The 17583-nt window shown below is 38.1% G+C and overlaps 1 protein-coding gene across 8 annotated transcripts in view; it reads left to right on the top strand.

Annotated features, from left to right (window-relative positions):
- The window catches only part of CNOT2 (CCR4-NOT transcription complex subunit 2), a 93807-nt gene that overhangs the window by 25150 nt on the left and 51074 nt on the right, over window positions 1-17583 (top strand). For 4 of the 8 annotated variants that reach the window (XM_084795363.1, XM_084795359.1, XM_084795365.1 and 1 more), the window contains exon 2: window positions 4105-4247. In XM_084795363.1, the coding sequence (XP_084651489.1) occupies window positions 4200-4247 (48 nt within the window). In that variant the 5' untranslated portion in view covers window positions 4105-4199. Of the gene's footprint in view, window positions 1-4104; window positions 4248-17233; window positions 17292-17583 lie in introns of those variants that run through there. The other 4 variants (XM_084795362.1, XM_084795364.1, XM_084795358.1 and 1 more) reach the window with 2 other exon arrangements.

Raw genomic sequence — 17583 nt, 5'->3', positions numbered from 1 at the left:
AGGGGGAGGAGGATGGGGAGGAGGAGGGCACTGGCAGTGAGCTGGTGGGAAGAAGCAGTGGTAGCCCCGGGGCCAGTCTTCATGTGTGTGTCTTGCTCCTGGCCCCATTCCTCATCTGTACTAATGGACTGAAACTTTGAACCTGGGGAGTTCCTGTCAGGTATTTTGTCATTGAGCCAGACCGAACTTGCATTGACATGTTTACTTGAAAATCTAGAATATAGTTAATGATAACCTGCTTTAATATCCTTGCCTAATAGTTCTGCCATCTGTTTCTTTTCACTTGTTATATTTCAACTTATGAGTTATAGGTTCCTGCTTTTTGGTAACTGCCATATACTTGCTGTTGGGTTCTTTATGCTAGTTTGTCGGGTTGGTTTGTGTACTGTTATTGCTTGAAGATGTAGGTATGTTACTTAGAATCAGGCTCATCTCTTTTTGAGCTTGTTATCTAAAGCTTACTTGACTTGGTAGCTGAGCTCTCCTTCATGACCTTCTGAATTTGAGACATCACGTTACAAGGTCCTTGTGCTCTGGTGGGTGACAACATGAGCTTCGAGGACGTGTCCACTGTGTATGCTCTCAGAAAACTTTTCTCTAGCCCGAAGCTCTTTCATGTGTAGATACAAATCATTTTCCAGCTCACACCTGTTAAGTTCCTATGAAAGCAAGTCTAGTTGCCTGTTTCCTCTCTCTAACTCAGAACTGTTCAGACTGTTCAGAACCTTGAACTCTGGCTTCCACTCTGGCCTCAGAGCCTTAAAGCCCTTCTTACAGTAAGCTGGGAGGCCGATAGAGCTTGGTTCATTTGTTATATTTTCTAATATCCTAAATGATTATCAAAGCTGTTTCATATGTTCCATCTGGTTTAAAGTGGATGAATAAAGCTAGCTTTTTTCCTCTCTTCATGGATATCTCTGCTTGATAGAAAAATTTACTGTAGTTTGACAAACACAGACTTCTAACTATTTGTAGGACTTTCAGGGGGAAAACAGTATATAAACTTGTTTACATTCTTGCTCCTGGTTGTTCCTTTTCATAGGTGCATATATATAATGTCCTCTTTCATTTATTGCACATCATTTTATTTCCCTGATGTGAATTATTACCACATTGCGTTATTCAATGCCTTATTTAATACAACAGGTGAAGATAGTGGCGACAAATGCTAATTATTCATATTTGCTCAGAAGACTATAAAAGGTGCTTTTAATCTTGTTTATTTTGAAAAAGATAATGCTCCTTCAATATAGAACATTAATTACTATCCTGGTTAGAATCTTGAAATGTAGAAAAAAGCAAAAAGTAAATATATTTTCCCTTCTAATAAAACTGTCATTTTTCAAAGTAAGTATTTTTTCTTTTAAATTACTGGTAAGCTGTTATTTTTTTATTATTAAAGTATTACTTAGCATATAAAATTTTATTCCCAATTATCCTTTTTTGTTTAACCAGGAAGTGGATCTTAAAGTTATGTAGCATTAAGGTATTAAAAGTTGTGTTGCTTACTTTTAGATGTTAAATGTGTCTTTTGATAAAATTTATATAATATGAAAGTATACTATATGAAATTTTACCCAAACAAAATATATTTAAGGAAGAAAGCATTCTTATTCTATAAATAGTGACTGAAATTTTAGATTATTGTCCACTGGATTCAGTTAGCATGAAGTAAGATAGATCCTATCTTAAACGTTTATTGATTCTTTTATATACTAATATTAAAAACAAGATTACCATTTAGGAGCTATATAATGAAAAAAAGGTGGGGTGTGTGTGTGTAAGAGAGAGAGACAGAGAGACAGAGACAGAGACAGAAACAGACAGAGACAGACAACCAAGCAAAACAAAATATGTGCTACATTATTGTTCTGGGACACCCAGTTCATGTGGTAATTTTTCTTTAAGCTACCCTAATTCCTGACTCAGGAATATAGACCTGTGGTGGAGTACTTGCCCAGCATTTGCAAATTCTGCATCACTCTCAAGAATGGCGTACATTAAATAATAAATGCAAAGAGTTTAAGTAGTGACCTCATTTATAGTAGTCCATATACTAATGATGGAAAAACCCTTATTTTTTGAGACACATACTTTAACAAAAGCACGTAAAAAGTTTCTATGAGCAGTTCAAGTTTTGCTGTAGAGGTGGGCATCTTGAAGTATTCAGTCCAACATGCACCGTGCATGTATGATGGTCAAAACTGAGTAAAACCATAGCTTCTGCATTTCTGTAATTTTACTATATGGATTCCTTGTAAAACTTTGTCAATGATGTTAGTTTTTTATTTAAAATTATTCTCTTAACAGAATACGTGTTTGTAAAACTTTGTGTTTGTCCTTTTTAATAACATTAGTTTGAGATTGTTGTTGTTTTTGAATTACGGGCTCTCAAGTATGGGGTCATAAGTATTTAACTGCTCTTGCAGAGGACTTGGGTTTGCTTCCTTGCATCCATGTCATGTGGCTCACGCCATCTTAACAGGGGCCCTGACACCCTCTTCTGGCCTCTTGAGCACTGTTGTCATGTCAACAAACCCATTCACAGACATGCGTGCATATTCTTAATTTAAAAATACGTAAAATTGAAAGAAAGAGTTTGTGTAGTGTTATGTATATATGTAATGTATTTGATGTGTGGATGTGGAAGGTGTCATTAGGAGCCATGTGAAGTTTCGTCAATTGGAGTTGCTCTCATTGAACCTGAAATGCATTGGTTGATTGGGTTCTGCTGGGTGGCAGACCAGTGAGCTTCAGGAATCTGCTGTCTGCCCCTCTTCCACCCAGAGCCCATACTTGGGCTCTAGGGATGGAACCTGAGGTCTTCATGCTTGCAAGGCAGGTACTTTACCTACTGAGCCAGCTCAGCCCTCACCTAGCTTACGGTTTATAAATTAGATGTTTTCAGTATCTCATCGTAATGTACATTTCATGTAATAGTAAATATAAGTTGCTTTAAATTTGAATGCAAAATTATAATGGATAGCAACATTGTTAGTTCAGTTGCTATGTAGACTATTTTTCTAGGAGTAAATGTTTTATACTACTAAAGGTAATTGTCCTGAAAATGTATCTGACACATTCTTGCTAGGACTACCTTTAAATCTTTGAACTTTGAATTTTATTATATATTTTTGAAATACCATGGTGATTCTTGTCTCAGTTTCATTTTCTTAAACCTGTCATGCACAGTGCATATTTATTTTGTGTTTATTTACTCAGGTTAAGAAATGAGCATTAGCTGGCTGCAGTGGTGCTCACCTTTACTCCCAGCACTCACAGAAGCAGAGACAGGCAGAGCTCTGTGAGTTCGAGTGCAGCCTGGTCTACAAAGCAAGTCTAGGACAGCCAAGCCTACACAGAGACCCTGTGTCCGTCCCCCCCCCCAAAGCGCATTAAAAACCCCCTCTCACAGTGCCAAAAAGTGAATCCTGTTGGAGTGTGCATGAAGTTGGACTGCTGAAAGGCAGGCCTTTATTGTGTTGTTAGAATCACGTTGAACATTGAACTGGGTTTATAATCTAACATCTTTAAAAATGCCTGGTGTTTCCATCTTTTAATGTGAAAATAAGTTTTGTGAGTGACATGAATCAATATATAAATAGCTTACATTCCTAGAATCCAAGTATAGGCAGTGCGGTGGGGATGCCTAGTTAAATGACTGATTCTGAATTAATTGTATATTTGGAGAATACCCAGAGAATATTTAGTGTGTACACACACACACACACACACACACACACACACACACACACACACACACACACCACCCACCCACCCACCCACCCACCCCTTTAGGGGTAAGTTTTTTTTTCTTTCTACCAGTTTTGTTTTCACTCACTTTTAAGTTTCTTCTGTGTGTGCTTGTCTGATAGACTGACATAAAGGTGGAGATAGGTGTCAAGGGGACTTAATAAGCAATCTCTACTCAGCGCCTAGTGCTTAGTTGCCTGCCTTGGATGCCTATGGGAAGAGGGAGTAGAATGCAGTTACTTTTTGGTTTTGCTCTCTTTGTATTTTGTGTGTTATGTTGAATATGTTTGTTAATGTTATGTATATTTACATGTTAGTAATTTTCATGGCTTTTGAATAATTCTACTCTAGAGGGAGAACTGGTGGGCGGTCCTTCCTGTGACACGACCCTTGAGTGACAGTTCTATTTGATTGCCTCCAGTACTGTGAGGAAAGGACACGACTCTATGGTGAGGACTGATGGACATACATTATCTGAGAAAAGAAACTACCAGGTAAGAATATTTTTCCCTTCTCTTTTCTCCATTTGTCATGACTACATGGAAGTGTTTTAATGTGATGTTTAATTGGAACTAGCAGATTACAATGGATACACCTTCTGAAGATTTGTTTATAAATTTAAGTTTACATAATGTTATTGACAGCTTGAAATAATTGTGAACATTTTTCAAAAAGAAACGTGTTTATAATATATATTTTTAGTACCAGAAATTTTTTTTTACATAATATATGATTTTTATGGCTGGATTTAAAGGCAGAAATTCATAACGTATTTTACACATATTCCTAAGAGAATGAGATGGAAGTTTGTGGTTATATTTTGTGTAATAGAGTGTTAGAGAAATGTAGACACCATTGGATAGGCTATAGAGGAAATAGAAATGAAATCCAGGGCTATGTGATGACCCGTATAATGTTTGATTTGTGACTAATGTGCTGTCCTTACAGCATCAGACTCTCGTTCCCTTACTTATTTAACACATCCGTTCTTTATATAGTTATGTAGGGGCGCTCAGTGGATAGTGGAAGTGTAACATTCCTATTTCTTCCTGAGCTTTCAAAAGAAGGTGAACTTTAAAGACAGTGTTATTGAAGTGATTTTTTAATATTAAAAAAAAAGAAAAAGAAACAGGGTTTGGAGTTAAGTTTTAGATGGAAAGTTGCTTCATTTCATTGGGTAGTGAATCCAGTATGAAACTGTGAAGTAATGTCAGGTACTGAGTACATCCATGTGGGATGAGCTGTTAGCCTTCCTGTGCAGACATGTGTCCAGCCCTCTGCTCCTCTCCTCAGGAGTTTGTCGTTTGAGACTAAAAGACAACTAGTGTGACACGCCAGCCTTGGACAGCTACCCACTCATATACTCAGCATTTGTTTTAGTGCAATTAGTTCTTTCTTTGGCTGCATTGAGGCATGAGCAATGGGGAAGACTGAAAGTGAGTTTTATGGTATGTGTCAGCAAAGAGCCTTTGATTATATATATGCCTTAGGCTTGGGCTTGAAGCACTGTCCCCAGGAGAAGATGCTTCTGTGTCTGACCTGCCTAGAGCTCCCAACTGACTTGATGGATGAAGTTTCTGGCCAGATCTTCATTATGTTAATAAGCCAGAGTAAGCTGAGCCCGTGCTGCATCAGTTCTCTAGCCTCCCCTCTGACTGGACCTCAGAGACTTGAGCAGCCGCAGCTCATCACTGATACTTGCTCTGTGAGTCTTCCTGCCTCATAACCACTTCTAGCAGCTTTCACTTTTAAGGCTTCAATTGTTCACACTTGGACTTTTACATCTTTGTTGGGTTTTGCTAAATTACTACAAGAATATTGTGGTTCTCGGTTATGAGGCATTTCAGGGCTCACAGTCCCATTTACCAAGTGTGAGTGCAGAGCTTTTGTTTGAGTAACACATTGTCGCTACTGTGTGTCACGCAGCCGTACTCATGTCCACTTCCAGAGTTCATACTTACAGAAGGGATAAAGCAGAGTTATACTTTGCAAATGAGAAGAGTTCCTTATTCTGCTTACACTGGTGTAAAAGTTCTTTATTCCAGTCACATAATATGCAGATAATAATACAAGTATTTGAGCTTGCATGAAAAAAAAAATACATTCTTGGTTAGCCTTTGGCTGAAAATATTTTCCTGTTTGCCTTTTATTGCTACAGAGTGGTGTCCAATGTATATTGAAACATCTTAGGAAATAGTTAAGTTTGGATTGTAATTGTAAAATTGTTTTCTTTTTGAAGCCTCCTCTTAAAAGAACATGGGTTATTATCTAGTATTAAGATGAATTTGTTATGAATGTATGGGATAGTCACAGAATGTTGAATCACCACAGTAAAAATTGTATTTTTTAGTAGCTTTTAGGAGTGTGTATCTAAGATGAAACTAATTTGGGGTTTATAAAATTTTTACTTTGTAAGGTTTTTTTTTTTTTTTTGATTGTTAAAGTAGACTTTTTAAAAAATATAACTTTTCATATATTTGAGAGCTTTTGGTTTTTGGAATTTGTCCCTTTAAGCATCCTGACAATAGCCTAATATTTGAGATTAACAAGAAGACTGTATGATTCTCATTTCCATACAGACCTCATAGTGACTTTTAGTGACACATGAGTTGAAATACTGATTGCTGTATTAGTATCAACTTTGTATATTTTGTTTGTCAATAAGCCCAGTTAGGGATTTGAATGTAGTAGATGAAGTTTGTTTGCCTAGGAAGCAGTTTATTTAAATGGTTCATAGTTGATTCATTTTGAAAGGGTTATCTTGCTCTTTATAAGAAAGTGGGCATTATGTCACTTTTGAATTTTTTCTATAGTTTTATCTTCCTGCAATTTACACTAATTTTGCCACAGCTATGAGCATGCACAAATTTAAATCATCTTAGTTACCACTTTGACTCACCAGTGGCTTTCTCTGATACTCAGCCTCAAAACATAGCACCTAGCTGACCTTTCTGTTCCTCCACATGATTTTTATGCCCCCAGTGCCTCTTCTTTCATTGTCATTGTTGGGCTTAGTAATTAAAAGCTGCTTTAACTCTCCTTGTACCTTATATATCCCACATTTTAAATAATTTGGATCTCTTATGGAATGACATCCTTTCTTCATAACTCAATAATTTGATTTCCATTTTTCTAGAAGCTGCCCTATAATGGACTCAGGGCTTTTTCTCTTGCTCTCAAGTCCTGTGTACTTGTAGATTAGTGTCCGTCTTTACTCGGAGCAGCTTTTATTTTCCTTCAGTTTCCTGTATACCTGTATACTGTAGACAGGAGCCACAATTGGCTTCTTAAACTCGCTTAAATTAAATATTAAACTTTTAGTTTACCAGCCATTCACACCACAGTTAAAATGCTCAGTGTGAACATCTGCTAGTGGCTGCTGTCCTGACTGGTGCACACTAACTGTTCCCGTCATTCTATAGAACTGTAAGATAACACTTTAGTGTGGATGTCATCAGCTTGCCGAAAACTGCACACGTCTCTGTTTATTTTGCCACTAACCGAAGTACTGTTTGCGTGGTACCTGCTGTGTAGATAGATGCTCAGTGCATAGTGCTTGAATAAAATTATGGTGAAAAAACTGAAAGAAAGAAACAGAGAACTATGTTGCATATCTACTAGGGATATTTGCAAGATTTTTACCCTGAATAGAACCTTTCATTTATTTTTTAACAATAAAAATAAATTTGTTCTTTGAAAAATGTTGAAGAAAAACACTAAGTCCAATATGGATTCACCTTCATAACTTTTTTCTTAGTGGTTTGCTGTGTGATCTTTACTAATGAGTAAAAGTGCAAATATGATTTGCTGTTTCTTTTTAAACAAGTGAGTATTTTTGGTTTGCTTATATATGGAGATAGTGCCGTGTCTTATTTCCTGTTCTCCTTTTCAAAAGTTATCATTAATTTGAGGTTGGTGTTTCACTCCTCTTTATATGTAGTTTTTACTATGCATATAGTTCTTTAATTTACAGGCACATCATGTTTTTATGGCAGTGTTTGACAAGTTATGCCTTACATTCTATTATTAAGAGTAGGAAAAACAAACTTTCAGCCTACCTAACCCCCAGTCACTTTTTCAAGTTAAATACTTAACACTTGACAGTATAATATAAAGTATAAATTAACCTAATTATTAAACATGTAAATGGTTAGGAAGGTGTGTTTCTGCTTGGTAAGTTCTAAGCATTACTATGTACAGATTAACATTTTATACTGCAATGAAAGTTTAAGTGTAAGTAATGAAAGTACCTCTTTCTATTTGTATAAGTTAGTATTGAAAAATTTATCTGTAGTCCAGACACGTCTATGGCTAATTGACGATGTCTCAGAGTCATAATTGTACTACTTAGCTTGCTCTAATATATTTAGAAACATGAACATTTGCCCATCTTCTAATATGTAAGATACTAAAGATAGATAGTGAATATAAGAGAATGCTTAGTAGAATGTAATCTGTGGGATTTTTTTTTAAAAAATAAGTACTTAATAGTTTAAGTTAAGTTTAATCAGTAGATCTGGTTCCTAGAGTAATGATGGGGGTCAGTTTTAGTGCTTGTTGCTGTTCGGTCCAGAATGAAGGTAAGGAAGAGTAAGCAGATAAGACAGTCTCAGTCTCTCTCTCTCTCTCTCTCTCTCTCTCTCTCTCTCTCTCTCTCTCTCTCTCTCTCTCTCCCCGCCTCCTCCCGTTCTCTCTCTCTCTCTCTCTCTCTCTCTCTCTCTCTCTCTCTCTCTTACTCTCTCTGTCTCTCTCTCTCTCTCTCTTACACACACACACACACACACACACACACACACACACACACGACTAAATCTAGTGAGCTTGTTGTCTGGACAGAGATACAGAGCAGTAGAGGGGCTAAACCTTGAAGTGGTGACTTTTTATGTTTGGTTCTTTTGCACATGACAGCTACAAACTGAGGTGGTGCAGAACAGCAGTAGTAATGACAGTAGTGTAATGCTATGTTCCTGCCACAGTCACAGTTTCAGCAGCAGAAGTTACTTGGAATTTATAACCTAAGATTGTAAACTAAAGGTTGGTATTTTATTTGGCCATCTGTCCCCCTTTCCTGCATTTCCCTGGCCAACTAAAAACGTCAGGTTAAACAAATTCCCAAATTCCTCAGGGCTGGCTCATTGTTACGTTATGCTAGCCTTCCCCTTGTGTTACAAGCAAACGGTTTTCTTCGGAAATCATAAAATTATATCAAAGTTGTTTTCTACGTTATTTTTATGATTGTTGTTAAATCCTGCGTGCTTGTAGCACGTGTGTTCACAGATAACACAGTGTGCACATGGTGGTCGTGAGAGGACAGCTTGCTAGGGTTGGTTCTTTCCTCTCAGCATGTGGATCCTGGTTATGGACCTCAGGCTCTGTGGCTGGTGTCTTTACCCACTGAGCCATCTGTCTGCCCCATGACATTTGTTTTCTAGAAAACACGTTTACTTGTAATAAAACTCTTAGTGTCTTGGGTTGTGCGCACATTTGTTTTTTAATAGTTCCTGTGGTTCCCAATAGGACCAAAAGAATTCTGCTAAGTAAGTGTGTTTAGCCAAATGTCCTACAGTGATAGCTTAAATGGTATCAGATACAATTTTATTTTCCAAAGATTAAAAGTATCTGGTGGCACACCTTGTTTTCATTTTGTAACTATGGCCCCGTTTTGAGAATTTAGGCCCTACGCTTTACATGAAAAATGCAACTGAATTATCTCAACTATGAATGTGGAATATAGTCATTATTAAATTTGAAATTACTCATACAAATAATTCTGTGAGCCAGAGAAAACATAGGGGCAAGCAAAGTTGTCTTTGATGATGCTATTAATGATTGCAGCTTCATTTGATTTTACATCTTTCTGAATTCCCATATTAAAACAGTAAATAGCCAAACCAAATCTTCACTAAAATGTTTGTAATAAAATTGGAGCAATGGTATCTTTGGGAGCCCCAGAATGAAAGAAGATGAAAACCCCAAACCCCTTCATTTATAGATCCCCCCCCCAAATCCATTAGATGACTGTAAGAGATCTCATGGCAGGTTGAAGTAAGTGGTGCAGCCTTGCTCTGTTAAGTGCTGTGAGAGGACTCCACAAGTGCTCCTTCCTCTAACGAGTGGAATCAGAAGAGGGCAGTATGTGGGAAGACAGGGGCCAGGGGAGAACGCGAGGGAGAATGGAGCCAGCAGCATCCCAGAAGAGAAGCTACGTGCTTTTAAGCATTGAACGAAAATAATAAAAGGGGCTTTATGAAGCTAGGGAGGTTATCTGAGAAACTATACACCAAATTTCTTGAATAGACAGTTCCCAAGAAGTCTTTTAGGAGTATGTTTGAGAGTATACTGATTTTGAGTTTCATCCATGTGATTGGTATTTGTCAGACATTAAATAATGTCACAATTCATTGAAATAATATTTGAAATGTTTCCCTATTGAAATTAAGTGTACGCTCACAGTCTTTTAAAGATTGTAAATTCTGCCTTTCATACTTAACTTTTAATCTATCTGAAATTGATTGTAAAGGTCTGTGTTAGGAGTCCAGCATCCTCTCCACCTAGTCAGCTCCACAGTAACTAACCAGTGCTGCTCTGTGTCTGTGACGCGCCCATGCTCTGTCTTCTCTGTATTCTGTGACTTTGACAAGCTTGTGCATTCCCGGAAATGCTGTTCTGTTTTCAGATTGTCATAGTTTGTGTTTGGTTTTTATGTCATTAACCTTGGTTTTAAGTGAATCTTGACTTTGTTCATTCACTCTGTGACACATTTTTTTTAAAAATTAAGACTCTCCTCCAACTAAGAACACCACTCCCCCTACCCCCAAGTTTATGAGTGGAACTGTACTGACTTTGGCCTGGAAGAGTGACCATTTTACAGCTTTCTTCTTATCTGGGAACTCTAGTGTTTTCTCAGCGTCTTACCTTTAAACAGACCTCACTCATATTTACAACTAAATACTTTGATTTGTGGTTATAAGTGGTACATCAAAAGAATATATCGTATAGATGTCTTAAATTAGCTAATCTTTAAAAATTGAGTTTTATATCCATCACTCTTGCAAAACTTTTATTCTTAAAATTCATGTGTGTGTGTGTGTGTGTGTGTGTGTGTGTGTGTGTGTGTGTGTGTGTGTGTGTGTGTTGCAAGAATCATTTGGAAACAGTAGTTTCATTTTGTGACTAGCATTTCTAAATTGACTAGTACTTCTGATAATTCCTTGAAAGGACATGGCTGAGGATTCCTAACCCTCCTCTTGTTCCTTTACCTATGGGAAAGCTTGAGATTGTCACCGTCTGCAGGATGTTGGTGTGTGTTTTATGTAGATATATGTTGAAGGGTAAATAGATCCTTCCAAGGGTATGCCATTGTTTTCCTGCCTCCTTCCTAGTTGTTTGTTTCTTTTAAAGATTTATTTATTTATTTGTTTAGTGTTCTGGCTGCATGTACATCTGTATGCCAGAAGAGGGCACCAGATCCCAGTACAGATGGTTGTGAGCCACCATGTGGTTGGTGGGAATTGAACTCGGGGCCCCTGGAAGAGCAGACGGTGCTCTTAACCTCTGAGCCATCTCTCCAGCCCCTAATCATTTCTTTTTTTTGTACAACTCTTTTATCATAAGTTGTCTTTGCAGTCTTTGATACAAGTTGTCACTACAGCCCAGCTGGCCTCAGAATTGCATCAAGCTTTTCTTGTTACTTTCTCTTGATTTCTTCTATTATGCCTTTTTGGCTAGAGGATGTAGTTAGTGTAATGCCAATTATTTGTGTGTTCAAAATGGTTTTGGGTTCTGTATTTTCCTATTTCCTTCCATGTTCAGCATTACTTATGGAAAAGTTTATACTTACTAATTTTCCCTGTTTTGCTCATGTTAGTCCCATTTGAGAATACTACTGGACATGTGCTTAAAACCCTTGGTCGGGAGAGTTTGGCTGGCTGGCTGAGGTTTTCCTTGAATACATTTATGACTCTGTGGAGCATTGTACTTTTCCTGTAGTCTGCTGTACATACGTGTTTGTTTCCTGGGTCTCACGAAAATATTTTACTTCCAAAGGGGAGCTTTGCTGCTTCTATATCTGTTAATACTTACTTTATTGTTTAAATGGAGAGTAAATTGTGGTTTTCTGCTTTTTCATATCTATAATATGTTGCCCTTTTTCCTTTGCCTTCATTTTTTACCCTTCTTTTCTATCCTTTTCCTTTCTATTTTTCTTCCCCCATTTCTATTTCTTTTTACTTTCTTTATGTTTTTGTTTGGGGTATCATTTTCTTCTTACTAAAAATAGGGTTTTCTTTTAAGTGCATTTCTGGTGGCGATGAATTCTATTAGGATTCCTATGTGTTAAAATGTCTTTATTTTACCTTCATCTAAAAAAATATTTTTGCTCAGTAAGAAATTGAAAATTGGTAGTTTCTGTTTTAGAATCTTAAAAATAGTATGCTATCTAGGTGTGGAGGGTGGCACAGACCAGTAGTCCCAGTTTACAAGACTAAGGCAGGCAGACAGAGAATGTTAGGTGTGCCTGTGCTGGGAGACCCAGGCAGTCTGCCAACCAGGTGGCATTTAAAATGGTGCTCCAGTGTCTTCTGACTTCCTTCTGGTGACGACCTGCTGGGATTGTTATCTTCAGTTGTCTGTGTATATCCTTCTCACTTTGGCAACTATTAAGGATTAAGAACATTTTTGCTTTATTATGATAAATTTTTAATGCCTGGTTTGATTATGACAATTTTCTTCATAATTCATCCCATTGTTTGGAATTTTTTGTGTTTATAGTTTTTATCAAATTGTTTTTTGTTTCTTTGGATTTTGGGTGTGTGTGTGCGTTCTCATTCAATATTTACTGTGCTTTGTCCCTTGGGACTCAATTATATACAGCCAAAGTTGCCCTGAAAATTTCCCTCTATTTACCACTTCACTACTCTATTTGCCCTTCGCATGTTTTGTTAAGTGAGTCTTATGTGCAGTGTGCATGTACACCTGCACACCAGAAGAGGGCACCAGATCTCATTATAGATAGTTGTGAGCCATCATGTGGTTGCTGGGAATTGAACTCACCACCTTTGGAAGAGCAGCTAGTACATTTAACCTCAGAGCCCTCTCTCCAGCCCCTTGCTGGTTGTTCTTGAACCTTCTATTGCATATATCATTTGATGATATTGTCGTTGCCCACTAATTCTGCCATCTCTACCATTTTAATCAATAGGAGGTTCCTATTGATTATGGAGGTTTTCCTACATGTTAGTTATCCATTCTTCACTGCTCCTTTGCATTATTGATTTTTGTTTTTTTCTTTAGTCTTGGTGGTTTTATTTTGTTGTCTTATATTTGCTTTAGTATTTGTGTTAGGATTCTTGAGGTTTACTGGCGTGGAATTAAATTACTTAGGGAATTTGATCCTTGTGTGACCTTTTTCTTGTCTCTGCCTCTGCCCTTTTTCCCTTTTTAAAAACTGCGTTAAAAAGAAACAATAGATTGTAGGCATTTAAGGGCCGGTTTCCTTAAACTACTAAGCTAGTATGTTTGTGTTGCTGAATTGCCATGTTTCTCTGCTCTGGGCTCTGGGACTATAAATGGTGTGTGTACTGCAGTGGTAGGCAGGGGCAGGGCCTGTCTCTTCTACTGCAGTGGTAGGCAAGGGGCAGGGCCTGTCTCTTCTACTGCAGTGGTAGGCAGGGGCAGGGCCTGTCTCTTTGATCTTTCATGTGACTCTCTCCTCCTGCCTGTGTGCCCTGTTCCCATGCTTGCTGATCAGTTCTGCATTCAAGACTTTCAGGAACCTTCTCCACTTTTCTTGAGCTGTTTCTGTGCAGCTCTTGCTGTCTAGCTGTCTAGCCTGCCTGCTTTAGGTGACGTGGACTGTCCTAAGTGAGCTCTGATGCTCAGATATGGGCATTCTACCCACGCGGCTCCGTCTTGATCATTACAGCCAGAAACTCATTTAGTCAATTAGTTGGGAAGGGCAGTTGTTGAGCTGCATGCCTGAAAACTATTGTTAATATATTTTTTCTTTCCTTTTTTTGTTTTTGTTTTTGTTTTGTAGCTAGGGTCTTACTGTATGGCTCTAGTGACCAACCCTCTTGCCTCTGCATTTTATCCATGTTTACGTTGTCTTGGGAGAAGAGATTCTTACTGCTAGCCCATCCTGGTTGGATTTAAGATTTCATTGTTTCCCAGGTGGTGGTGGTGCATACCTGTAATCCCAGCACTTGGGAGGCAGAGGAAGGCAGATCTTTGTGAGTTTGAGGTCAGCCTGGTCTACAAAGAAAGTCCAGGACAGCTACGGCTACACAGAGAAATCCTATCTCAATCCCCCCACCCCCCAAAAAACAGAAAACAAAAGAAAAACAGAACAAAAGATTTCATTCTTTGAAATGACAAATTAGTTGGGAAGCTAGATGAATGATTCTGAATAGTAAGAATCAGACTGTGTTGATGCTTGTGGTTCCCAGGCTCTCTGTTATAGAAGACACTATGAAATACACAAAACAAAGCTGTCATGCCAAAGCTGAGACGTAGACAGCATTTGGAAAGAAACAGTGCAAGTCAGCCAGTGAATTCCAAGTTACTATGTTCTGGCCTATTGAACCTGAAGCAAAACACCAGACCATTTCCTCACCCTCCCGCCCCCTGTTCTCTCCAGCACCTAATAGGCCATGACAGTTATCGTTCATTCTTCTAGGTGAAGTTACAATGGTTCTTAACTTATTTCTTTATTAATTTATTCTCTCATGTATTATATCCTGACCATAGTTTACCCTTTCTCCTCAAGTTATATGTTTTAATGAAAATAAGATATATTTTCAAAGACAAAATGTAGAGGCAGCAGTTAAGACAAGGAATGCCAACGTCTGGAATTTGGTATATAAGTTTTAAGTCCTTTCTGCCAGAATAAAAGCATTGTGAAACCTTGAAATTTAGCCGTTACTCTTACCTCTGCTGATGTTCTGTTGGGCTGACTGTAAACAGTCATTGACACTGTTGAGATTTAAAGGTGAGATCTTCTGAAGATGATTTGTTAAATTAAAAGTTTTTTAACAAACGTAGAAGGAGTGGGGGAATAGCAACTTAGCATAGAGCACCATAGAAATAAGTGCTGCAGCAGTGCCTGCTGAGTGCTGCCGCCAGTTGGCAAACCTTCTCTAAACATCACTGTTGCCGATGTCATGTTATTCCTATATAAGCATTTTGCAGTTACAACTCAAAGGTAGAAGCTGAACAACTGTGTGAGGTTAACTGCAGTTTACTCTTTACACCTTAGCTTTGGTTGCTTTCAGTACAAAGCAGGCATCACATGCAAATAAAGCTCTTATCAGGGTGAAAACTTCCTGGATCATCCAGCATGCAGACATCATTTTCTTTTCTGTTTAAAGGTAGGAGTAAGTAGTAGTTTACAGTAGGAAGAGTTTGTGGATGTATCAGCTTAACCAAGGTCAGGGCTAGCGCCGCCCGAATACATGTTAGCATCACAGGTAGTCATACTGGAAGGATGTGCAGCACGTGCAGTGGACTTGAGGTAACACTTTTGTGATGATGTAGCATCCAAATGCACAATTTCAGTCTGGTTATAAAAAACATTCAAACCAAAATCGTGAGACATTCTCCAGTGTATACGATATGACATTGGTGGCACAACAAACAAAAGGACTGGGTAAAGTCTCCAATTTAAAAACAAAGTAAAATTAAATGCAAGTAGACAGAGAGGTAATTAAAGAACTGAATTAAGTGCAGCTGGGTTTATCTAGAGGAGTACAGTGTCTGGGGGACCCAACAAGTACCAAGGCCTTTCAACTGGAATGTCCTTGATGTATGTGAGGAACAGCAAGGAGGCCAGTGTAGCTAGAGCACAGTAAGACAGAATAGTAGCAAAGGAAGTAGAGGAACGAAGGATGGAGCACAGGTGAGGAGCCCTTAGCCGCTGCAGCCAGGAGCCACTTTAATTGTTTCTACTGACACAGGAGGGGAAGCAGGCTGTCCAGATGAGACCTGATAGGCTGTGGTCATGGTGGGGGAGGAGCTCTCCTTCTATCAGATTCTTGAGGGGTGGAATAGGGTGAAAGAGGAGGAGGGGTGGGAATGGAAAGATAGAAGTGAGGGGATAACAATAGAGATGTAATCTGAATTACATTACAATAAAAATTGTCTCTCCTGTCATCTTTTATTTGCAGTGTTTGTTTATAGAGAGCATTCTAGAGTGTGGTATGCATCATCTAGAACTTGGCATACAAATGCTGCATAAACATTTGCTAAATTAATTTTTGTGACCAAATATTTAGATGTATTTTAAACTGTCTTCCCTCATTGAAAGAATACTTTGTGTTTTTAACTGCACTATACCTTATTCAGGATTATGATTGTATTTAAATACAAGAATCTAAAAATAACATGCTAGTGGCATCTATATTATTATTATTATTTTTGAAATAGCTTAAGTATAGTAGAATGCATTTATCTCTAAATCATTTAGCTTTTAGATTATTAAAAAGTTCACATTTTTATAAATATGAGTGAAAATGTACCTTTTCACTAGGGGTTGGGATAAAACATTTGCCTATCTTGGGCAAAGCCCTGAGTTTTAGTCTCTAACATTGTTGTTTCCCCAAAGCGAGTACATTTAATACTTTAAAATTTCATCTTCCATCATCAGATTGTTTGAATTAAAAAAAAATTTTTTTTAAGGCAGATCCTCAGGCTTGTGTCATATTCAAAATGACCCTCCTGCCTCAGCCTCTAAAGTGCTGGGATTGCAGCTGTGCACCACCTCATCCATCTAAAAGTCTTGAATTTGTCATTTGATTTGGTTTTTATCAAGTGAATCTCCAATGAACAGTTCCCCCCCTCCTTTTTTTTTTTAAATTTTATCAACACAGAACACTAAAGGAATAATTTCTTGCCAAGGAATATCTATACTTAACCCAAAAGTTCTCTCATTTTTACAAGTTCACTAGTCCGTGTTTAGGAGTTCTATCTGTGTAATCCAACTGTCATCTAGTTGGTTGATGGTGTTAACACAATGAGAGCAGAGTTACTGTCGAGAGTGTGTAACGTGTGGGGAGGCAGTGTAGTTGAACATACTTTCCTAGCGTGTTTTCACGAAGGCCAGGTAAGCCCTACTTATCCTTGACTATTCTGGGAAAATATGAAAATATGCAGTGCAAGATTCTTCAGAGCTTTGCCCTTTTGGGGGTTGTTTTAAATATTTTGAAGCATTCTGAAAGATGATTCTGGGGTTGGGTAATATGAAGAGATAAACAGGGAGTCATAATGTTGAAACTGGACATTCAGATCTTTATAGCATGATTTCCTTATTTTTCAAAGAGCAGAAGAATCCCATCGTTTATCATGTTCTGGTTGGACTCCTTTCTTATCGTTTGCTGGAGTTTGAACTTCAGAGCTATGGTGTCAACCCTGCTGTAATATCTCAGGGAGCTCCTAGTGTGGGGCTGGTGCCATGGCTCACCCTCCAACCTTTCCTTCTTCACTTCAGCCTCCTGCTCTGAGCTTTCCAAACCCCAGAGTAGCAAATGTTGAAAGAAGTTGCACAGGTAAGTATGTGGCGGGGAAGCTGGGCTTAACAGTGCTATAATCATCAGTATTTTGAGGGTGGATGGGCCATCTTGCAAGTGAATCATTTATGTTCCGTGTTTTCTTCATAAATCTGTAAATTATTATTAGGTAGAAGTCTATAGTTTTCAGAAAAGAAAACCCACATTCAGAAAAGAAGCTAAGAAAACAAAGACATTCATAGATCATTAGTTTGCCCTGAGTCTGATAAGGCAGCAAGTGTAAAGCTTCTGCTAGCTTTGAAGTGTGCTGTCTTCTTGCCTGGGGTGTGGA

Source organism: Acomys minous (assembly GCF_964271855.1).
Source record: "Acomys minous genome assembly, chromosome: 9".
In the NCBI taxonomy this organism is placed as follows: domain Eukaryota; kingdom Metazoa; phylum Chordata; class Mammalia; order Rodentia; family Muridae; genus Acomys; species Acomys minous.
The sequence above is the reverse complement of the archived record's forward strand: the minus strand, read 5'-3'. Positions and strand labels throughout refer to the sequence as shown.